Source organism: Canis lupus, chromosome 22 (assembly GCF_048164855.1).
Source record: "Canis lupus baileyi chromosome 22, mCanLup2.hap1, whole genome shotgun sequence".
NCBI classification, from domain to species: Eukaryota; Metazoa; Chordata; class Mammalia; order Carnivora; family Canidae; genus Canis; species Canis lupus.
In genome coordinates this window covers 16,918,265-16,943,161 of record NC_132859.1, presented here as the reverse complement: position 1 = coordinate 16,943,161, position 24,897 = coordinate 16,918,265, and the positions used below count along the sequence as shown (strand labels likewise).

The following is a 24,897-nucleotide window of genomic DNA, read 5'->3' as shown; positions in this document are numbered from 1 at the left end:
AAAAGGGTCCCAGGGTTTAAGGTCCAGCTTCTTTGCTGCAGGACTTTTCAGAGCTTTAAAAACAGGAATTCTTTTTATGCATTTCTTTTTTTATTTTATTTTTTATTGTTGTTGTTGTTATGCATTTCTAAGAAGGCGATATAGTTCTCAGCATTTCCAAAGTTCATTTGACCAGGAACCTTTTCACAGAATCATGGGTGGAGGTGGTGGTGGTTGGCTAACATCCCCTGGAATACACTTTGCAAAACCAAGGCTCAGAAGTTACCTATTATTAGAACCCCTGCCATGGACAGCAGGCTTTATAGCTAGTCCCCAATGGGCTTTCAGATGGATCTCATTCACAAAGGTTTTCTTGAAGAACAAAGGAGAGGGTGATTTGAGGCTGTGGTGGGCTAGGGCAAGACCAGGAATCAGGGGGCATCACAAGAGGAACTGAGGCTCCTGAAGAAGCTCCAGGGGAGCTGAGGACAAAGAGTTCACTTCACTTGCCCCTGCACTTGTTCCTGGTCTGCCCCAGGAGATGGGCCTGCAGCTCCTCAGGAGGCTCTCCTCCTCTCCAGAGTCCACAGGCAGACACCTCCCCCTGCCAGTGTGGGACTCCATCCCAGCACTTCCCTGGCTTTCTTGCTGCAGGAAGGTAGGTATGGCTGTTGGGGACAGCAGCTTGCCAGGAGGCCCATGGCATGGCTGTCTGGTCACAAGGGCTTAGGCCAAGCCTGGCCCTGGTCCACATGGACAGATTACAACTTTATTCTCCATCCTTGATTCCATTTAGGATGCTCAGGATCAATGAATGATCTGTTCATTCAAGTCCCATCCCCCACCCCCCCAGTGTGCTGACACCATGTGCTACCTCCCTGGGGATAAATCTGCTTTTCAAAGGTAATGCTTGCCTAATGGTGGGGTTCTGGGCACTGCTACAGGGAGGAAAGGAAATGGCTTTGACCTGCAGGGTACCCCATGAGTGATCCACCATAAATCTGTCCCTGTTGACCACTCTGCTCTTCCAGATGCACCATTACATTTGTGTATCCAGCAGGAAAATATAATTCTGCTCAGAATAATAAACATAATGTCCTGGAATCACCAGGAAGCCTCAGGGGGTACTGAACCATCACTACCTGGCTTCCGCTCATCTGAACCCCTGGGATGTGGAGGGTGTAACTCTACCTAATAACCAGCTAGCAGGGACCTTGCTCCTGCCATGGGGCCAGGCCCAACTCCAAGCACTCTGTATGTGCTGACTTGCCTATCCCTCATGACGATCCAGTGGAGGAGATGCTCTTTTTGTCTTTTCCATTTTATAAATGAGAAAAACAAGGAGAGAGAGGCCAAGTGATGTGTCCATGGCTACCCACCTAAGAAGTGGAGCAGCAAGATTGGAAGTCAGGCTTCCTTGGCAGAGCTTGGAAGTCCTCTGCAGGGGTGCCACTCTGCCCAGGGCTGAAGGGCGAAGGGCTATCCTGGACTGAGAGCAGCTGGTACTGCAGACCCGCAGAGACCTTTACAAGTAGCTCTTCCCATGCTGCTGAAGGCACAAACTGGAAGCCATGTGCATCTTAAAATAGAATCTTGGAAAAATGAATGTGTTATCCAAAGGAATGAATATCAAAGGGCAATGTTTAAGAATGAGGAGGGGATGCTGTCTTAGCCAGAGAATGTTTCTAGGTAAAGTAATCCCTCAAACAAACTAATTAACAAAAAACAAGCAAAACTACACCAAAAACTAAACAACAACCACCGCAACAAAACTTCACAGAGAACCACCGCGCAGGCAATCACCACATTTGCCTGTGGATAAAACTGACAGTTCTAGAAATAAAGGGAGATAGATATAAAGAGTTTCAAAGTATGGGAGTGATTTTTGTTTATTCATTTAATGTCAGGTTTCAAAGAAGGAAGAGTATGTCTGGCAACTGTTACACATTTGTTCTGTTTACAACCCATCCAGATGCCTTAATGGGCTCTGTCAGGAGTGAGAGGGTCCCCACAGCTGCTTCCCAAAGCCCGCAGACAACCCTTGGTGGGGAGTGTGAAGCACATGCTCGGCAGGCCGCCTTGTGGCCATTACTTCTTTTTGAACACTTGATGGCACACCTGGTCACCGCAGGTCAGCTCCTGCAAGGTCAGAAAGTAGGTGAGTGACTAGCAAGCCAAGTCTTCCTCTGTCCCCCATCCCCGCCCCCCGCCCCTCTTGGTGTCTGTGAGTTGAGTTGAAGGAGGGAAGCTGGAATCCAGAGGACACTTAGTCATTCTGGGCAAAGTGCATCTCATAGACCCAATCAGCTGGCATGCCCTGCAGGTAGCAGTAATTTGATTTTGACACTTGAATTGAGCTTGAACAACTATAAAAATGAAAAATGCAAAGAAATTACCCTCTTGGGTGGGATTTTTTTCCTACTCCCGCGATTAAAGCAACATCTCCTAATTTATAAAAGGCAGTGAAGCCATGGAGAAGGCAAGGATCTAGTGGGGAGTAGCATTTGGAAAGCAAGGGCCTGGGAATATGCTGGCTGGTGGGCTCTCACTTCATGCTGTGGACTTGCTGGTCTCTGGTGATTAGAATGTTGGTTGCTGGCATCCTGGGTAATGGCAGGGTGACAGGGCATGGGTTGCAGAAGGGCACCCCCCAGGCCTGCCTGTGCAGACAAGATGCTGCTTTTCATCCAGACAGAGGGAGGCCCCAGGCCTTATCCACACCTCATGACTCCTTGAGGGAGGAGGGAGAAATATGAGTGTGTGGATGGCCACAAAATCATTGCGGTTGACAATGAATCCATTGTCTTAGCCACAGGGACCACTGAGGATTGTACTACAATTAAAAAAATCCATCATCCAAACCAGTGCAGGTAGGGAAAATCGTCAATGGAAAACACGGTGAGTGCTTCCCATTTATCACCAGTTGACACTGCCTCCAAAATAAAGATCTCAGGTGAGGCAAGCCTGGTTCTGAAGGGCACCGTGGTGACCTGAATACTGACACTGGAGCCAAGTAAGCCAAGTAGCTGCCCGACTCCATAGGTGAATGAATGATTGAATGAATGAAGAGCTATTTAATAAATGAGTGCCTGAATGCATGTAGGAGAGAGAGATTTCTATTTGAATGCTGGACACATAAATTGCCTTGAAGATTGAAGACTGAAAAATTCAGCTATCTAGACACATATAATTTATTTCAGGAGACCAGCCATCATTCCTACTGTTCTGTTCTAATACTGAGTTAACCGAAAATATTTCAGGATTAAGTGGACATACCTGGTGACGACAGGCCAACACCTGTGGTCTGTAAGGTGGTTCCCAAGCCCACCTGTCCCTATCCACCCCACTCCCAGCCCTCTTCCTCCAGGCTCACATAATGGTGAGGAGGCCGGGACCCACCCTCTTCTGGGGCATCTTCATTCTGTGCCTCACATTTCTCTTTGGCTGATCTTTCACAGGTTCCCTGTATTTCTCCTTGGATCTCGGCTTCCTAACTCAGCATTTTGAACTTTCATTTTAATTGCAGCCGTTCACAGAAACAGCCATATAGATTCCTTCCTGGAGTCCCCTGAGCCAGATGGGAATGGCTTTCTGACTATATGACCACACGCATTTGGCTGGAGCTCAGGGGAGGAGTGCAGGGCCATTTTTCTTGTCAAGGCACCTGGCTGGGTGAACCTGCAGCTTGTGTAAGCACCGTGGAAGGCAGCTGGGCAGACCCTGGGACTTACCAGGTGTAGCTTGTCCCCCTCAACCCACTGCCTCCATCCGCGGTTCTCCTTCTCCCCCTTCTGCACGCACACAAGGACATCACCTTCCCAGGTGATCAGCGTCTGCAATGACAGGTTCCCAGGCAAATCAGATGTATTGTCTTGATTGGGACTGAATAAACCTAAGGCTGCAGCTGCGGTTCCCGTGGCCATCGCCAGGCCCCCACAGGGCAGAGGCCTCAGTCTCTGCCCAGCCAAGGTCTGCCAGACTCACTTTCTGCATCTATCCTCCACTCCTGCCAAATCAGCTTATTGTGGCTGGTTCTGTTCTCTTTTAAAGCATTCTAGGGGTGCCCAGGTAGCTCAGTTGGTTACGTGTCTGACTCTTGATTTTGGCTCAGGTCACGATCACAGGGTCGTAAGCTCAAGTCCCGCTTCCAGCTCCATGCTCAGCAGGGAGTCTGCTTGAGAGTCTCTCTCTTCCTCTCCCTCTGCCCCTGCTCTCTCTCAAATAAGTAAATAAATCTTAAAAAAAAAAAAAAAAGAATTCTACTCTCCCATTTTACCATATGGTGAAGATAGCATTCCAAATCAGTGGGGGAAAAAGACGACGCATTTGACTATAAATGATAGAAAATTTCTGGACGGGCAAAATAGCATAATGTCAACAGATGAAGAACAAACTGGAAAAGATAATTGTAACACATATCAAAGACCTGACTTCCTTATATATAAAGGGTTCCCGTAAATCAATAAGAGAGAGACCATTAACCTAATAGGAAATTTTAAAAAGGATCCAGCTAACAGCTTACAAGGGGGAAAAAAAAGCCCAAAAAACTAAAACCCAGCAGATGGCTTTTAAACATAAGAAAAGATATTCAACCTTAGTCCTAAAAGGAGAAATGCAAATTAAGGCTGTTTTTCCGATACAATTCATCATATGGTCAAAGATCAAAGAGTCTGATAACACACTGAGTTGGAGGAAGTGTGGAGAAGCTGGCACCTCCATAAATGGCTGGTAGGTATATAAATCGGATGAATCCTTTTGCAGGGCAATTTTATAGTGCCTCTTGACACATAATGCTGTGTATACTCTCTGACCTAGAAATTCCGCTCCTGGGACATTCCCTCCAGGAACCCCATTGTAGGACTGCCTATTGTGGGGCAATAACACAGGCAGAGAAGCTACCTAACTAACTAGCAGGGGACCTCAACAGATGGCTCTAGTGCCGTCCTCATCATCCAGAATCAGGAGGGTGGCCCTTCTCCGGGTCCTGGGGTTCCTCCAGGCAGCAATGCAGACTGGTTAGTAGCATGGGGGCGGCAGCGGAGGTGCAGAGCTCATGCTGGCCAGCCAGGCTGAGCTGACCAGCAGGTTTAAAGGAGCCATAAACCTGCTGAACCCCAAGACGCTCAAAATTCTGTGCGCATACTTACAAATTATATACCCCCAACTCCTTTGCCTTCTGTTTCTCCTTTTATTTCTTCTAGTACCTGCCTCAGGACCATTTGTACTATCTCGAGGTGGTTCTCCAGGGCCACCTGCCTCTGAGCCCAGATTATGACTGCGTATTCACCTCCTGAAGGATGATGTCACCCCCATCCAGGCTGTGGTTTTGTGTCAGTACTGTTCTTTCCCAGGGATGACCCTGATGCCAGCTGGCTTTCTTCCAAGTATGTGCAAAGCATATTGCTCCTCTATGAACAATATTATTCTAAGGAACAGACGTTCGCTTTTCTCTCTTTTAAACCTAGCTGGTGACAAACTGACCTGTGTTTCTTTATTCACTGTCCTTGCATATTCATGTCTATTTTGGGGGACAAATTTGTTTTCTACAGATTATTAAGTCTACCTAGTTCTAAAATAGGACTTGGTCTTGACCATATTATGTATTTTTTTAAAAAGATTTTATTTATTTATTCATGAGAGACACAGAGACAGAGAAAGAGAGAGAGAGGCAGAAGACACAGGCAGAGGGAGAAGCAGGCTCCATGCAGGGAGCCCGATGTGGGACTCGATCCCAGGTCTCCAGGATCACCCTGGGCTGAAGACGGCACTAAACCGCTGAGCCACCCAGACTGCCTCATATTATGTATTTTATGTACAATTCTATTCCTCCGCATTTTACTCCTCAACACATCGCACTGTTGTTTGTTATGGCAAAGGACTAGAAGCCTCACAGATTCCGTCAGTGGGTGGCTGGTCAAATACGTGTAGTTCATCCATGCTGTGCAGCCCTTGAAAGGAGGAGGCAATTCTATACTTATGGAGGAGGGCAGTTTCCATAGTGTATACTTAAGTTAAAAAAGCAAGGAGCAGGTCCATGTGCATAAAACCAGGGAAGACCGTGTATGCATGCATATGCTTGCACATGTTCTCTGCAAGGAAGCAAAAGATCCCTTAATAGTGACTGTCCCTAGGGAAGGAATGGAGAGATTGGGGGCCAGGATAGGAAGGAAATTTCACTTTTTACTATTTAAATTTTTAAAAACCATCTGCATGTATTAATATTCCCTAAATTAATTTAACAATAAAACTCTGCATGTTTTTTAAAGAAAATATGTCTTCTTCTTTGGGGCCACCCTAAGCCTCACCTCTTTGAATGTCTTAGAGAAGCTTAAATCACAGGTTGCTCTCCTGGGAGGGAGATGTTGTCTGGAATATTCCAGAATTCCCTCTCAAATAGATGAGAAAGGGATATTCATGTGTTGTTGCCCATCATCAGACTTGGGACTCAGTTCTCTCCCAAAAGGATGGGAAAGGACTCTTGTCTTCTATTTGGGCAAAGACTATGTCTTCTAAACAACCTCCCCCAACCCACATTGCCTTCCACATCAAGGACACCTAAAACATGTTGATTGAACTAGTGTCTTTCTCCCCCAGTAGATAGTAAGCTCCATGAAAGAAGAGGCCACGTCAGCTGTTCATTTCTGCAAATTCAGATTCGGCATAGTCACTAGTGCAGAAAAGGTGCTTGGTGAGCAGTGTTGAATGAAGATCTGTGATTGAGTTATTTTGTTGAAATGGAATCTTGAGATAAATCCATGTGGGAGAATAAATGAGCGTATGTATTCTTCACTGATGATGATTCTTGACAACGACTCAGCCAGTCTGCTTCCTTGCCTTGGTTTCTATGGTCCCCCTGGTGTGTGCATATGACCATCACTATGGACACTGGATGGTAACTGTCCATCTACTTGTCTGCTTCCTCATGAGGCTGTGAGATCTTTCAGGGCAGAAAGGGCTCTGATTCATTACATTACCCATAGCCCCTGACTTAGGTCTCACGCATAGTAGGGGCTTGGCAAATTTGTAGAAGGAAGAAAAAAGAAAAATGTTGGTGCACGAGGGCCTGTCTTCATGTTTTCTTTTAATAAATCTTAGTAGGCAGCAAGATTAAAAGTTATTCTGACCCTAAGTAAATTGGTTACCAATGAATTATGGTAATACTTACAATATCATAGCCTTACTCCTACGTAAAACAGACAGTAAGAAGAGAGAGCAGTTAAAGAACTAAAATTCCACAATTCAGAGGAGGTTTTTGAAAGAGGCTCAATTGCCTTAAAAGATTTTGAGGTTGAGGAGATGGATATAAATGAGGAAAACCATTGCTACTGAGCCAGAGGATGAAGAAGACGTGCTTGCATTGAATTAAAGAAGAAAACTGAGCCCACGCTGCCATCGCCCTCTGTGTCCAAATTAACGGTGTTAAAAACAGCCCTGTATGGGAAATTAGATAAGGTACTGTCTTGTCTTACTGTTAAATTTATAGAGGTGGATAACTGTACTGTGATTTTATAAGATAATATCCTGATTCATAGGAAACACTGAGTTACTTAGAGGTAACACATCAGATTGTTCAGAAAAGAATATGTATACAATGGCAAGAAAGCAAGTACAAAAGATAAAGCCAATGGGGCAAAATATTGACAATAGGTAGCTCTCGGCAAAGAATACACAGATGTTCTTTGCTACTTTCATGCAACTTTCCTGTAGATTTGAATCAGTTTTCAAAGATTTTTGTTGTTTTTGTTTTTTTAAGGAAAATAACAGCTTTTTAAATCAAGCCTGACGAAAGGCACTATGAACGTCTTTAAGCCCTCCCAGCGCACCTGCCTTTGTGCAAGAGCTATTTTGGCAGCCCCCAAGCTCCCCTCCTGCAATTCCCCCAAGTAGGGACCTCCCAGAGAAGCCTGCTTCCCCTGGGCCCTCGCAGACGTCATTTGTTCCAACTGCCATCATCTGTGCTTTCCCCTGTCCTGAGTATCCACCCCAAATCCTTATTGTCCTTTTTTAAGATTTTATTTATTTATTTGAGAGAGAGCGAGAGTGAGCTTGTGAGAGAGAACATCAGCAGGGGCAGAAGGAGAGAGAGAAGCAGACTCCCCACTGAGCAGGAGCCCGATGTAGCGCTTGATTCCAGGACCCTGGGATCATGACCTGAGCCAAAGGCAGATACTTAACCGACTGAGCCACCCAGGCACCCCTACTTATTGTTTTTGAGACATAATTCACATAGAATAAAATTTGCCTTTTTTTTTAAAAAAAAAAAGCTTTTATTTATTCCTGAGAGAGAGAGTCAGAGACACAGGTAGAGGGAGAAGCAGGCTCCATGCAGGGAACCTGACGTGGGACTCGATCCTGGGCCTCCAAGATCATGCCCTGGGCCAAAGGCAGCTGCTAAACTGCTGAGCCACCCAGGGAATCCCAAAATTTACCTTTTTAAAGTACAATTCAGTCATTTTTAGTATATTTGCAAGGTTATAAAACCATCACCACTGTCCAAATCCAGAACATTTTTATTGCCCCCCAAAGAAACCCCTCACCAATCAGCCATCACTCCTCATTCTCTCTGCCCCTGGCAACCACTTTCTGTGTCTAGGGATTTGCCTAACATGGACATTTCATATAAGTCACACAATATGTGGGCTTTGTGTCTGACTTCCCTCACCTAGCAGGATGTTTCCTGAGTTCATGCGGGTGGCAGTATAAATGGGTGATCCATTCCTTATTACGCCTGCATGCTATTCCATTACAGGAGGATCAGTTACTTCTTTTAAATTTTATTCTGAGTAGCCTGTGTATTTTTGAAAGGGGCTTTAAATCCTCTTAGAAACAAATTAAGGCAGTAAGTGAAGAATATATATGATCTACAGGAAGGAAAAAAGGTGGGGGTTCCTGGGTCCCACAAAGAGTTGACCTCACAGTTAAAGTGATGCCACCATTCCTGCTCTGGGATGGCATAGATCTGGGCACTTTAGGACTCTATTCCACCTCTGCTAGAACCCCACCCCACACACATCTCTCCCCCAAACTTCCAAATGGGGAGATTCTCATGAGGGTGATGTAGGAATTCAGAAGTAGAGCCCTGAAGAATCAGAGCATGAGTACTACTGCAACACCTGCACATAGGCACGTGCAGATGCATGCACACATGTGCAGGCTCACACACGCATGCACACACACAGATACATGCACATGTGCACAGGACACATTTGCACACAAGCAGACACACACATGCACATGTGTGCACATGCACACAGACACAGTGTTGTGTGCACTCAGGCATGTCACCACATGTGGCAACGGAAAATAATCAGAGATTGACTCACTTGCTCCCTGTGATCCCTTTCCAGCTGAAGGGTTTTGGTCAAATTATAGGAAGTATGTAGTCCTGAGGGTATCTGCTCTGGATTGTGATTCTTATGGGAACAGCCTTTTGCTGGAGACTGGGCAAATTCTGTTCTGGCGACTTCTCAGCCCCAACCCATCCCGTGTGTGCATGTGCGTGTGCGTGTGCCCTAACTTTTTGTTGTGGACAAAGCAGAGATAAGAAATGGGAAGGGGGGATTCACTCTCTCTCTTTGCAGGACAAGAGCTGATCCTGGGGACATGATGGGGCCCCCAGGGCAGGAGGGAAGGCAGGGAGAATGGAAGGCGAAGAGGCACAACAGTGGGTATTGAGAGCCAAAATCCTCTAATGATCAGGAAGGGTTGAAAGGACGTGACTTATTTTAGGAAAAGTGAGTTCTCTACTATCAAAGGTGATGAAAGAACAAGTCAGAGACAACAGGCCTGCTTTTCAGCAGCCCACATCCAGAATGGAAAGGCAAGGGGAAATGAATCATTGTGAACAGATTAGGCTGGAACAGCAGAGTGATGCAAAAATTCAGAGACAAATTTCCCATCAGTTCTGGTGTCTGAGGAATTGGCCTCCTAGCCACACAGTTCAGAGAAGTCTTGTCGATCCATCAACCCCTCAGGGAGGGATTCTACAGAAGCTGTTCCAAGCCCGGAAGCTTAGGCTCTTATGCCAAGACTGCTCTGATGGAAGCAGTTCCAAAGTGCTTTTCATTTCCCACTTTTCTTTAGCAAGGAGCACTAAATATAATTCAACCTTGACTTGATGGCTGAGATTATCAATGCTGCAGGACAACTTGATGGAGAAATAAAATGTGTCCTGCTCTCTTGGCTTTAGAGTCATCGCCAAAGAATGATGACAGCTTTTTCTCCCCGCCCCAGGAGAGCAGCCAAAGCTCACATCCCTTGCTTTGGGGGGAGAGTTGAGATCCCTGACTTTTAAAGAGCTCCTGGGAGCACCAGAGAAGAGTAGGACTGGAGAGAGAAAGGGGAAGGGCAGGGTGAAAGGTCCTGCTTCCTTGCGGCACTCTGAAGGGCTGGCCCACTCTTGAGGTGGGGGCACAGATAGCTGGGGATAGGATCCTCAGGACTGCCCTCCCTTACTTTGGGAACCAGAGCAGAGGTCCTGGTGGCTCCACTGGCATGGAGGGAGTGGGTGCTATAAATATGCAAGCTTCCCACCCTTGTATAAACTGCATGAGCCTGGACAGTGAGTGGTCAGTGGCAACCATGCTAAATGACAAACCAGAAATCCTTCCCAGTTTCCTGGACTGTGTAAACCACAAGGTTTTTGCATGATGCTAAGATTGGAATGAGGTGGGGGGTGGGGAGGAGTGCTACATGGGTGGCTCAGTTGCTTAAAGCATCTGCCTTAGGTTCAGGTCATGATCTCAGGGTCCTGGGATCAAGCTCTGCATCAGGCTTCCTGCTCAGTGGGGAATCCACTTCTCCCTCTCCCTCTGCTCCTCCCCCAACTCATGCTCCCTCTTGCTCGCACTTTCTTTCGTGCATGCACCCTCTCAAATAAATAAATAAATAAATAAATAAATAAATAAATAAAATCTTCTTAAAAAGATTGGAATGGGGGAATCCTTAAGTATGACTGAGATTGCATTTCTCCCCATTCCTGTTTGTGGGGACTGCACAGGTATAATTGGATTTGGAGAACCAAAGACAGGTGCCCTGAGTATGAGTGTGAGCACTGCAGCGGTTGGAACACTGCAGGAACCATGTGGCTGTGATACCACAGGGTGATGCAGAAGGAGAGGGGGACCTGCTGTGACCCTGCCTCCCCCTGCTTCCTGCCCTCAACCCCACTTCTCTCTGCTGCTGTCATTCTCTGCTTTATTTACAGACAGCTCCTCTGGGCGAGGGCCCGCTTTCTCTGCAGAGTCCAGTTCTCAGGCTTTGAGATAACTCCCCCCTTGTATACTCAAAGTTGTCTGCTCACTTTCAGGGCCCTACCTGTATCTGAGCAGTTCAAGTGGCTGGAGGTCTGGCCTTCCGATGCGCAAGGATTTCCTCGATTATGTTCTGTGAGTTAAGGTGATGCTGGGACAGAAGTCATCCGGATAGTGCCAGAGGTTTCTCTAAGTGACTAGCACTGGGAAAACCTTGACTTCTTTAGTCTACTGACTTTTTTTTGATTAACACTGCATTTTCCTTAAGAAAATCAAATTAGTTGAGATCATCCAAGATTGAGGTATTTCATATAAAAATGTGTGAATTCTCAACATCTCTAGAAAAGAAAAAGGAAGTCTAGCAACAGGAGGCCCCAGTGCTCCATGGCAATGCTTGGCTGCTGCTGAGTAGGGCTGCCCCGATGAAGCTGTGCTACCCAGCTCTGGAAATCACTGTCAGTCCCTATGGTATCCCCCTTGCCCACCAGGCCCATGTTGGCATAGGAGCTGGCCTCCTCCTCAGGTCCTGGAGAGGTCGGCAGCCTCCCCTCTCTCCTTTGCTTATAATCTTACTGTAGAAGCCAGTTTGCCTTTCCTGCTGAGCTTCCAATAATTGCTTATTGCCAGCATCATTAAGTCCACTCTGGTTCCCTCTCCTGATCCCTCCCTAGTTGTTTCTGTTGTATTTTCATCGTGAAGCCAGATAGCTGGCGCCTGCACTCAGACTATTTGAGTAGAAACTGCCAGGCTGGGTCCTCACCTTCACAGTCCGATTGTCCAGGCCCTTTGTGTACTCCTCAAACTCCACTCCTACAGTGAAATCCAGCTCATAGTTGCGGAACGTGCTGTTGGTTTTCGTTTTGAAGTTATCGCCGTCTTGATCAATGATTTTCGTCTGAGTCAGACGCACTGCGATCTTGCGGGTGGCAAAATCAATATCTGTTGGCAAAGGCAGTTGTGGAGGTTATGATGTGCTCAGCCAGACTCATTCATTTCTTTAACAAGGCCAAACATTCAGGACCAGAGACACAGACCATGGGCAGCCCACATTTCTTTGCTCAAATGGGAAACAAGAGTTGTCTCACACTTGGCCAGTTTGTGCATCTCAGTCAATCGTCTGGAAACCTAGGGTCTTGGAGCTTTCTCAGGAGCTCTGATGGTTGGGGGGGCAGGTAGCAGGCAGGGCTCACCCCTAAGCTGCAATTCCCAGTGCGCAGGTGTGTTCATACACACACACACACACGCATACGCAAGTACATGCATACACACGCATCCCTCCTGCAGAGAGGCTCCATTCTATCTGACATACTGGATTTCCTTCTAAGAGTTGCTGAATAAAAGACTTCATGTTTTAAAAGAAAAAAAGACCGCTTAAAAATAACCAGGCTAGATCATGGGTAAAAGCAGACCTTTTGTTAATGTCCACGGCAAGTAAGATACATATAAACTCCTGTTTTTAAAGCAGATTGGGGTGTACTTAGATAGGCTCAGTCATGGCCCCCAGGACAATTTTAAGCATATGCCAGGCAGTAAATACTTGTGCAAAGATTTCTTTTGTTGCTTTTGAGGAAGAGATGAATAATTGTTTATATTTTTATTACTGTGAAAAGTTTAAAACAAACCAGAGAGTAAAGTACAAGGAGCGCACACATCCATTACCCAGATTCAGCCATTATCAAGATTTTGCCACTTTTACTCCATTTATATCTTTTCTTTGCCTTGATTTTTTTCCATCAAATTCTATAGTAGTTCTCTTTTTTGAAAAATTTTTATTTATTTATTTGAGAGAGAGAAAAAGAAAGGAGTGTGCTCTTCAGTGGGGTGTTTCATTTACTAAGCTTTGATTTTGACAGTATGAAGCTAAGTATAGAGCCAAACTTCTTGTTAACCTCTGGTTGAGTGTAAAATGTCACTGTCCTGTAGAATAGATTTAGAAACAGAGGGTAATTCTGGAACTTGTTATAAACATTATTAAGCTCTTAGTATCTTAGTATCTAAATTGGGTCTCCTTTATGTCTGTGAATTCTCCAGATATTTTTGGATGCTAATCTAAATCTTTAACATTTTTTTTCCCAGAAATTCCACCTGGAAGTTTTCAAAAACACTGACATTGGTCTTTTTGAAAACTTCCAGGTAATAATGGCCTCAAGAGTAAGAATAATTCAGATTCATTGAGTGCTCTTTCTCTGAGAATCCCAGCCCCATCTCTATGGTAGGTCAGAAATTAAACTTCACATTGTGGGCTGTCTGGTGGGGGATGAATACTATTGTGCCCATGAGGAAGACCAGCAGTTACCAACAGTTTAGGAAGCTCCTGGCAATATGGAGAATTAACACCTCCACTGGCCCTACCCCCACCCTTTCTGCTACCCTTTCATGGCATCCAAGTATCACTTCCTTTGTCCTCGCTTCCCATTACTTTCTGACTCATTTCCTTCTGGATCTTTAGTGACTATCACTCTTCTCCTAAAGGGCCAAGAAGAAACTAAAGCTGACTGGTTAGACTTCACTGTGGGTCAGCAGTTTGGCCACAGGTGGGAACCCACAACAGTATAACACCTGCATGGGGAAGGGCCCCAGCTGGGCCTTTGGACCTGAAATTGTATAGTCAGCCTTTATCATAAAGGAAATAATTTCAAGTAACATCAGGCAGCCTCCAAGGTAAAAGGATTTTATGCCTATATCCTAAGTTGAAAGGAAAAACAGGTTGCAGTTGGCATGAGCTAGCACATGAATGCCAGTGCCTTGCTCTAATATCATTCATGACTATTGGTTGAGAACCTGTCATTTCTAAGAATTCACCAGTGAGTCCCAAAGCTCACTGCCCATCAGGATCACATGGGGAGATGTAAAAACTAGAGATTTCTGGGTCTTATCCTAGACCCAGAATCTCTGGGTGGTTTTAGGTCTAGATTTCCTCATCAGGGGGTATTTTTTTTTTCCAGGGGGTGTTTAAAGAGACTTCTATGGTTTAAGAAATTTGAAAGCCATGATTTAAGACCTACTCCTCAAGCCATAGATGATGACATGGAGGCCCAAAGAGGTTAAGTAACTTGTCTAAACATGAAGATGCAATCACGAGGTTTGATAACTGGATGGATATGTGTGAAGGGACCAGGTTGGGAGGAGAAGACAGTGGTTTTGAGCTTGGGAGTCAAGATGAGATACAGGAAAGTTGGAGAGAGAATTAATCTTATGAAGAAGAGAGGAACTGAATTTTAGGTTAGATGATCTGGGGGTTACTCTATGTGGAACCTTGATAATATTTGAGGTGAAAATTAAGACAAGCCTTGGAACCAACCAGGAATGGTGCCCCTGGAAACTCCTTTGGGAAACCTCACCCAACAAACCCATGAGATAAATATTATATTATCTCCATTTTATCAATGAGGAAACTGGCTCAGAGAAGCTGTGTTGCTTTCCTTAGGTTATACAGTGAGGAAGTGATAAAGGTGGAATATGAATTCTGAATGGCCTGTCTCCGGGGCCAGCACAGCACTCCACAAGCTCTGGGCTGACCCGGAGACAGGCCATTCTGAGTTCATATTCCACCTTTATCACTTCCTCACTGTATAACCTAAGGAAAGCAACACAGCTTCTTCTTGTCAAAAGGTCAGACCACTCGAGTTTGTGCACTTTCTGTGGCCGCCCAAATACTTCTGAGTGAGTCATCTTTACAATTTCCCTGGGCCCACAGGGACTGCTAGATCCAGCTGGATGACACCTCCCTGTTTGGGGCAGTTTATGTTTCCTGGAGCTCTACTGTACCGTCTTCACCACACAGCAATTGTTTTCTGGGCTCAGGGTACTATAGGGTCCAGGCTGAGCTGGACCAATCACTCTCTAACCCCTGGCCTTTTTATGGTACCTCATTTAACTTCTGCTCCACGGCTTATGGAATCGGACCAGGGACAACCAAGCCACATAGCCTGCAATGAGGCCACAGGATGTGGAATCAAAGCCTCTCCCTGCTGCCCTTTGTGCTGTGAACACTTCTAGGGCAGCATTCTCAGAGCCTGGGGTACCTTGCTGTGTTTGCCACGGTGCTAAGCTTCATGGGTCATTGGGTGGTCTCAAAATGTAGCTCATGATAAACTACATTTGGAAAATGAGGAAGTAACACCAAGAGAAGCTGGTTTCTACACTGAAAAACTTCACACAGCCTTCAATCTAGGAAAGATGCTTTGCAACTACAACAGCGGGGATAGAGGATCTGGACTTTCCCAGTCTTGTGTGGCCGTAGATCACCTTATGGTGGGACATGCCCCCAGCTGCTCTGTTCCACAGAACAAGATGCAGAAAGGGTGGACGAAACCCTTCAGCTTTATCTCAGTCACCCGGGCCCTGCAATCACAGAACTATCACCTGTTTCGTTTTCTCCCTTTAAGGCAACTGCTGGCCTATTTGAAAGGGAAAAGACTAAACCGGACCAGGTAGTCAAGCATTTCTGTTTTAGAAATTAATCCTTCCTTAAAATTGCTATAAGCCACTGAAGAGTCTTCCATAGCTAGTTGGTATAAACACATGCCTGTGGCAGGCAGAGGGCTAACATGTCACACTCCAGCTCCTGTTTCTCTTCTCCTACCCCAGAAATACAGTCTGGTGAGTCTGGTGACACCTGTGTGTTCAGTTTCAGTCCCATTGTTGGGCCCTCGAGTCCACATCTACAAGTAGCAGAGGGCAGTGGCCATAAGTGGAGCTATTACTAACTGCATCAGGTTGCTTTGAGGATTAAATTTGATGGTGTTTGTGAAGAGTCCTGTCCAGTGGCTGACAGCCTGAGGTAATGGCCCCATAAATGGTAGCTGCTGCCATCATCGTAATCATCATTATGAAGCTCCTTGATCTTACGGGCTGGTGTGCTCTGAGTCCTTCTCATTTTCCCAGATAAGCCCTGTGTGTTTCCCCCCTAAATCCTGGCCACCCTCCTCTCAGCTCTCCTCACAAAACCCAGCCCCAGCCTTGTCTTTTCTAGCAGATTCTGCTCTTTCCTGCCTCCTTCCTCACCTGTGCCTTCAGACCACACAGTTTTACCACCTAGGAGATAGTACCCAGTACTTTCCTCTGACTTTTTCATGGGGGGGGGGGTGATTGTTCTTTCCTCCAAAATCTTACCTCTATGAGGATAAGGACAATGCTGTCATCTTGTTCTGTGTCCCCAGGGTTGGGCACAGAGCAAGTGCTCAAGAAACACTTCCAAATTGGTTAATGGGCACCATAGGTCAGGGCAGTGGTTCTCACAGTGAGGTCCCTGGGCCAGGAGCATCACAGCACCTGGGAACCTCTTAGAAATGTCAGTTCTAGAACTTACCTTCCATCTGGGGGGTGGGCCCTGCTTCTTTTTACAAGCCTTGCAAGTGATTCTGTGCATGCTAAAGTTTTAGAACCACCAGTATAGAAGAGTGAGGGTCAGATCCAGGTTTAAATCCTGTCTCAGAGTTCCCAGCTAGGTGACTTCAGTGAAGTCACTTTCTCTTTCTGAGCCTAAATGTTCTCACAGTAATATGGGGAAAGAATACTCATCTCCTAGTGTTATTTATGTAAGGATTTAGTTAAAACGATGGTAAAATGCTTTACAAAATACCAATGAGCTTGCAGGTATTCTGTGCACATTGGCCTCCACCCCTTGACCTTTTCAGTTTAGGTGAAACAGTGGTCAGATTGGCATTAAGTCCAGAATGAAGTATCTTGTCCATATTTATGCATCTCCAAGGGCTCTGGACTCTGAAGGAACAGTCAGAATGGTGGTTGATCTATTCCCTCACTAGCGTAGCCCTGGCCTGTCACATGAGCATTTTATCCAGCCTGACCAAACATTTCTCTGCGAGGACCAGCTTCCTCGCTGCAAAGTTTGGCCATTGGGTAGACACAACTTTACTCCTGCTCCGGAGGTCCATGCTGCTTTCAACCATGGTGCTGGAGCCATAGGTAGGAGGCGAGAAAGAAAACCAAATATTAACCAGGTGAGACAAGGGAGAGGGCTCCTGGCAAAACAAATAAGAGAGAACTGGGAATTACAGAAAAAATTAGAATGGCAGCATTCCTCAAAGAGGGTGTGCAAACCAAGGCCCAGAGACTTAAAGTGGTGGGTTCAGAGTTACCCAACTGGGACAGAGCTGCTGACAGAGAGCCTACCCAGAAATAAATTCTGTTTATCATTCACAACTAAGGCTCCCCTAACGAAAATAATTGCTCGTCCCTGGTTGCCTAGAAAGGTAGATCACAGCTAAAAATGCCAATTGCTGATAGAACTGGTTTGTCCTGGCAACACCACCCCCAGTCAATCTTTCTGACCAGTGCCGGGGGAATCTTATTAGGGGCTCTATGCAAATGGAATCAAGGCTTGCTGCTTCTCTGGATTGAAAAATGGCTCGGCCTCTTGGCTACCCTTTAGCATTTGCACAGGCTAGTTAATCATGTCACCTCTGCTCCACCCCAGGGAAGGGAGCCAAGTGTTCTGTATGGTGGATTCGTGATATTTCTAATCAAAAGGAAAGGTTTAACTGCAACCGTCGAATATACACACGCACAGATTACAAAAACACTTCCTCTTTGTACTTTGCAGAGAAAATTATTTTCCCGATACGGTATTTTAACACCAGGGTTATCGAGTGTGTTTTATCTGCTTTTCTGGATTAAAGGTATCTTCGAGCCTGATTTATAGCCAGGTGAAATGAATTTCTATCTCAGAGGAAAAAGGTCCAAAGGCAAGCTATTCTGAATAATATATGTGGCTTGTAGCTACTGCAGAAGAAAACAACAACACTGAAGCGACTTTATTAAAGCATACTTTCCATAACTGCATTTTGAACAATGTAAGTCATAAAGTTGAAATATGAGTATACGACTCACCATTAAAATGCTTTGTAATAGGCTTGTGAAAAAAGCTAAAGTTGCAGGCTAAAAGGGCAGGCACTCTTTGCACATTAGAGAGAGAGGTGCCCACATATTCATCATGGAAAATCTGAAAGCCATTTCAAGCGCAGCTTTGACGGGCTTCAAACCTGGACTCCTTAATTCGCAAATCATCAGCACTCGGAGGCAACTGTGAGGCGCAGAGTGCAAGAGCAATCTTCTCCGCATCTTTTCCTCCAGATAACACATTCAGAGAGAAATTGGACTGGCCCCCTGCTTGCCTCCTCCTGTCTCTCGTTGGCATCTTCAAATATGTTTAAAGCCTGTCCTAGCCAGTGGAGGCAGGCTAGAGACCCTGGGGGGCCTCCCTACCCTGTCTGCAGGATCTTCTCTCCCCACTCATCCTCTAGTGCTCACCACCGGGATGGGGGCAGGGTAGAGGCGTGACCAGTACAAGCTAGGAGAGAAGGGGCTCTCTCTCTCCTAGGGGAATAGGCTAGGAAGCGTCTGAACTTATTTTCATTGGAGGTTTTCTACTCCCCACCCCCAGTACCTTCCCTGTTTAAAAGTCCGACCAGATACCATGCGGTTCAAGTAAAGACTTTGGCAACACCTATAACTTCTCTGACTTGTAAGCACCAGCAGAAATCCAAATTTTGTGAAACTAAATTTTTGGGTCGTCAGACAATTTTTCTTGTTCTCTCTCCCTCTTTCTCACTTGGTAATTTATTTCTACCCAGGGACTCTGAGTGACTCTTGGCAATGTTTCTAAGGGGCCTGGCTGTCCACCACCCCAATTTGCTCAGAATGAAGCTTTTCTTCCTCTACCCCCATGCTTCATACCTGCATGTAGGGCTATGGAGAGAGCTTGGGTGACAGAAGCAGGCAGAATGGGCTCCTGCCTACACAACATCATTTCCCAACCATGGGTGACCCCGGGGAAGTCCTTTTATTTCTCTGGGCTTCAATTCCTCATCCTGTGAAATGGAAAGCATTCCTTCCATCTCAATCCCTGATCACACCCTGAGCTCTAGACCTGGTGTCAACATGCCAATTTCAAACTCCATCTGGATGTATAAGCATCTGAAGTGAAAATATGCAAAACAGAAGTCTTGGTGCATTTTGCCCTGCCTAGCACCACTCTCCAAACTCACTCCTCCTTGTATCTTCTCTATTTCAGCCTATGGGATCACCATCGTCCCAGTTGTTCAGCCCTAAGCCTGGAGCCATCTTTGTTTCCTCCATATCCTCTGGTTTATATTCCTTTGCAAGCCTGTTGGTTTTATCTCCAAAATATATGTTGAACCTGTCCTCTCTTCTCCAGGCCCCTGGGTACTACTAGCCTAAGCCACCATCACTTCTTGCTGAACAACACAGTGGCTTCCTAGATTGGGCCTCCCTGCTTCTAGTCTTGCCTTCCAATGGTTCATTCTCTACACTGTAGCCATACTCATCCTTAAAGAATATAAATAAGATAGTCTTCCATTGTAAGGGCTGATCTTCCCCTTCTTGGCCACTTCCCAACACACCAGTCTTTGTGTTTCTTGAACACACTCAGAACTTTTGCACTTGCTGTCTCTTGTACCTGCAACACCACATCTTGACATTGGCTTACCTGTCACCTCCTCAGACAGCTTTCCCTGACCACCCATCACTCTTCACTCAAGAAGTCCTTTTAATTTTCTTTAAAGTGTTTACCTTAAACTATTTACTTGCTCTTGCTGACGCTAGCATGTACACTCCAGGAGGGCAAGAAACTTGTCAAGTCATTTACCACCATATTGCCAGTACCTAGAACATTTCTTGGCATGTAATCGGTGCTCAGCACACTTGTTGAAACTAAATAAATTAAATGAAATAATGTATATCAAGTTCTGGCAAGATGCTTATCATGGCTTGATAATGCTTATCATAGCATGTGCTCGCCTCTGGAGCTGGACTGTGGCTCCTAAATAGGACAGGATTTGGAACATTGTGGGTGTTCAGGAAAACTTTCCTGGTAGAGACCACTCAGGTGGGAGCTACCTGACTTCAGCCTCTAAGCCTACCTCCTTTCTGGTAGTGGAATTTTCCAGTAGGACATTTTGCAGTGGCCTCTGCTCTTTTAAATCTGTACATGTTGATTCAAATGAAAAGATGGTCTTTGTAGAAGATGGCCCCCAACTTCCTTTCCAAATAAAGAGAAGAATTGGATTTTCCTTAATATTTACAATTTGTGTACTAAAGATTTTCTAGAAGTCTAGAACATTGAACATCAACTGAGCAGTTTTAGAACACACACCTTCCATTATATGTCCACATCTTCACTGATTAAAGTTACATGGTAGGGTTTTACTTTCTAGGCTCCCTCCCAGCCCTGTCCCCACCCAGTCAGCAAATCTAGTGTATTTCCCACTCTAGACATCCCTCTGTCCACCTTCTTGGCACTCTTATTACCATCTTTCCAGGGCTATCACAACAACCTTTTCACTTCTTTGACAGTCCTTGCAGAACCATTCACCTTTGGCTGTCAAAGTGGGCATGGTGGCTTCTCTTTCCTGTGCAGACAATTCCTGTCCTTGTGTGGGAAGAAGTCCACACGTGGTGGCACACCACCTTCAAGATATGACTTGACACCATTCTGACCCTCTCTCATCCCCTCCTTGCACTTCACCTTCTGGCAATACACCTTGTTCTGTTCCCCCGTTCCATACTACATTCTTACTGACTTAGGCTATGCACAAGTCTACCAAGCCTGTGTGGAAAAATTCCCTCCATCCTCCAAAACCCGTACCCAGCACTTAGGAAGCCTTCAATGACCTGTGTACAGTAGCCCCCTCCACCACCCAACATATATATCTTGTTCCTGTTGTTCTATTGCTAGGGGCCCAAGGGATGGAATCACCCACTGTTCCCTGGGTGACAGATCGCATTCTCTTAAATGGCTACAACAATATTTCTTGTTGTAAATGCTGTTCATTGCATGTGACTTTGATATTCCTCTCACTGAGAAATGGGGCCTATGTGTCCTTCCCTTGAATGTGGGTGTGCTCATGACTATTTCAACCCAATGGAATACAATGTAAGTGATGCTGTATGATTTTTGAGCCTGGGTTATAAAAGGCCACTCAGCCTCTGCCTTCTCTCTCTTTGGACATAACAAGCATCCTATGAGGAAACTCAGGTCACATGGGGACACTACATGTAGTGGTTATATTGATATTGACAGCCCAGCTAGGGTCTCAGCTACCAGCCACTACTAACTGCTAGACAGAGAAGCAGGGAAGCCTTTGGGATGGCTCCAGCCATAGTTATTATCTACCTGCAATTGAATGAGAGCCCCCTAGCAAGAACCTCATAGGTAAACATGGCCAGCCCACAGAACTATGAGAAACAATAATAAAATTACCCCAGGTTTTAAGCCACTGTGTTTTAGGGGTCATTTGTAGCAGAAAACAGGAATACCATTTGTGCATGGCTGTAATTTAACTGTTTGCCCAAGTTTGAGCTCCCTGAAAGCAGAGACTGGGTTTGGTTTTTGCCTCAGATGGCACGGTCCCTGGCTCCTACAGAAAATGCCTCAACTGTGGTAGAAAAGTTGAGTGATTCCCTGTGTCTATACGCTACTGGCCTCACTCCTCAGTAGGTAACGAACCTTCCACCAGCATTCTGTTACAATGCTGTAACTTCATTTTCAGATCTGCCCTCCTCAGGCTCTCTTTTAAATTGAAGACCACTGCCCCCACTCCCTGATCCAGCCTGCAGGAGAACCTCAGAATACCCAAACTCCTTGGGGTGAAAGAGTTTACCGGCTGCTTTCCTTGCTGTCAAGAAAGTCTAGAGCCTCAAGAAATATCATGTGTCTAAGAAGGCAGGAAAGGAGGTACCATTAACCTTTGGCACTCTTTAAACATTTAATAACTTTGATAATTTGTGGCAAACCCAAAGGTTGCTGTGACATGTCATGCTACTGAGGCTGGCAGCTGAGTCATGTGGGGGCACTGGTGTGCAGAGTGAATCATTGGCTAGTGACAAAGCCAGTTTGCTCCCCAGACCCACATTTCAACAGGAGTCTCTCCTTCCCTACTGAATCAGCCACTAGGGCCCCAGAGAAAGCCACTTTTCTGGTGCAAGGGATTAAAGTATAAGAAAGTGACAGTTCTTTAGCAGGAAATGGAGTTATACTTAGTAATATTTCCGTATCTGGGGATTTCCAGAGATCTCCACATATGTTCTTCCCAAATGCCAAGGGCCAAACGCTCAAAAGGGCAAAGAAGGCAAACTTTACTACTTGTCAGTGTTGGGAAAGCAACCCCTGTCTCATACGGTGGGTCTTGGGGAAATTGTACAGATTTGCTGGATTGCTTTTAGCAGATTAAATTGTGGGGGAAGCCACCTCAGCGGCTTCTAGGAGATGGTCATAGGAGGGCTTGCTTCTCACCTGAAGACTGGAGAGAGTGGCACTAGGGGCCAGTCTGCACAACTGAAAACTGAACTGAGACTCAGTTTTGTACATAAAGCCACACAAGATTTTGTATTATTTAGGAATATGCAACAAAGAACACAAAATAGCTTTCTGAGCATTTTCCCTAAGTCGGGCTTGTCAGTACAGCTGAGAGCTTGAAACTGCCAAACAGCCCTTGGCTTGCTTCTCTTTACTGTGCAGACAATTCCTGTCCTTGTAGGATCCTTGTAGGATGAAGTCCACACATGGTGGCACACCACCTTCAAGATATGACCTGACACCATTCTGACCCTCTCTCATCCCCTCCTTGCACTTCACCTTCTGGCAATACACCTTGTTCTATTCCCCTGTTCCACACTACATTCTTACTGGCTTGGGCTTTGCACACACCTACCAAGCCTGTGTGGAAAAATTCCCTCCATCCTCCAAAACCCCACCCAACACTTAGGAAGCCTTCAATGACCTGTGTACAGTAGCTCCCTCCACCACCCCACACATGTATCTTATTCCTATTGTTCTATTGCTAGGGGCCCAAGGGATGGAATCACCCACTGTTCCCTGGGTGACAGATCACATTCTCTTAAATGGCTACAACAATATTTCTTGTTGTACATGCTGTTCATTGCATGTGACTTTGATATTCCTCTCACTGAGAAATGGGGCCTATGTGTCCTTCCCTTGAATGTGGGTGTGCTCATGACTATTTCAACCCAATGGAATACAATGTAAGTGATGCTGTATGATTTTTGAGCATGGGTTATAAAAGGCCACTCAGCCTCTGCATCCTCTCTCTTTGGACATAACAAGCATCCTACGAGGAAACCCGAGCCAGAAAATTCCTATTTGGCAGATGAAGAAACTGATTCCAGAAGGTTAAAAAATTGGTCAAGTTTAGAAAGCAAGGCTTAACTGGGCCAACCCCTCTGGTTTGGTTTCCTCACCTGCATGATCTTGGTCAGAATTACACTTCTGAGCTAAGCTCCAGACCATCCGCCCATGTATAGAATCAATCTTCCATTCTACTTCCTACTCAGTGCACTAAACACAGCGCAGCAGGGCGGGGGCTCTGGTAGGAAGATTTGTGCCTCCCCTGTCCTTCTCCAAGGATTTGAGGTAAAATTCTGACATCCAGGAGGAAAAACAAAGCAATTTTATGTTGGAAACATGTTTAGAGTACATGAAGAAAGTTTCAACCTCTATAAATTGTGCAATATACCTCAGCTCTTCTTGTTTATTGAACACGGTAGAAATGTTCATCAAGTTAGAAATTATTGCACAGAAAATCCCACAATTCCCATTCTTGAGACTTCCCGTTGTCATATCCAAATTATTGGGCCTCTGACCCCACCCGGAGCCCCAGCAGTGGGGAGATTCCAACCAGGAGCTCCTTACATGAAGAGCTCTAAAGCTGGAAAGGTGATGAGGAGGCTGTTACCAGATGAAATGAGCACAGGCAGCCAAAGCTCCCTGCCCAGTGCCTGGCCCACAGCAGCTGCCCCACGCAGTCAGCTACTCCTTCAGATTTCATGTGATTTCTGTCAGCCCATGGGAGATCCCACAGAAGAGTCAACTCAAGACACACTGATCAAGCTCTTGGCTTAGAGTCCAGTTCAAAAGTCAGGTAAAGCAGTGAGTTGTTTGATCCATGTGACAAAAACCACTCCTAGCCTTCTGTGGGTCTGATTTTCTCTAGCTGAGAAATTTATAAGCCACTCCTTGTCTGCTTCCCCATCACAAGTCTGACACAAGAGCAATGCAGAGGCCATTCATGGATAATATCATGTCCCAATTGGTGATCTGAGAGATGGTGATCAAAGGGGGGAAGAGAGCTACTGCATTATTCTGTCAAGTTTGTTTTTACTCCGTGTGTGTGTGTGTGTGTGTATGTGTGTGTACCCTCCATTCATGTATCTTTTCTGTGTATTATGCTAAGGATATTTCAGACATTATCCCATTTACTATTATTCCCAATTTACAGATGAGGAATCCAAGCTTCGGAGAATTTGTATGACTTACCTATTATTACCTAGCTAGCAAATAAAGAGTGAGGCTTACACACAGATCTGTTGGACTCCATGGTGGTACTGGTCTGGAGGGCTGGACAATAGTTCCCAAAATGCCCCTCCTCCCCCCAGCCCTGGTCTCCCCCTTACCTAGAGCCTTCATGTAACCTTCAAAGTTGTCATTACTCTCCATCTCCCAGGTTCCATTCTGGTCCTTTGTCATGGTGATAGCCTCTGGTTCAGTGTAGATGAGTATTGAATGTCAAAGAGCAGGCTACAGAGAGAACATGTTGAAATGAGCTACTTTTATAGGGTAGTGGACCAGGTTTATGGCTCTGAGACAACAGGTTCAAAGGTTATAAGC

General features: G+C 45.6%; 1 protein-coding gene across 1 annotated transcript; it reads right to left on the bottom strand.

The window, feature by feature from the left end:
- Positions 1-1,835: 1,835 nt before the first annotated feature.
- Positions 1,836-24,842, bottom strand: RBP2 (retinol binding protein 2). The gene is made up of 4 exons (XM_072792536.1): positions 24,684-24,842; positions 11,992-12,170; positions 3,711-3,812; positions 1,836-2,118 (listed from the first exon to the last, which is right to left on the bottom strand). The coding sequence occupies exons 1-4, from the start codon at positions 24,754-24,756 to the stop codon at positions 2,068-2,070; spliced, it is 405 nt and encodes a 134-aa protein (XP_072648637.1). The 5' UTR covers positions 24,757-24,842; the 3' UTR covers positions 1,836-2,067.
- Between the last annotated feature and the right edge of the window lie 55 nt (positions 24,843-24,897).

Bases quoted from the DNA above. Each gene is read 5' to 3' on its own strand.
- RBP2 (XM_072792536.1), bottom strand. From the start codon at position 24,756: ATGACAAAGGACCAGAATGGAACCTGGGAGATGGAGAGTAATGACAAC. The intron at 12,171-24,683 runs GTAAGGGGGAGA...CTTTGCCAACAG, and splicing joins AGGTTACATGAAGGCTCTAG to ATATTGATTTTGCCACCCGC. The intron at 3,813-11,991 runs GTGAGGACCCAG...CTGTCATTGCAG, and splicing joins TGGACAATCGGACTGTGAAG to ACGCTGATCACCTGGGAAGG.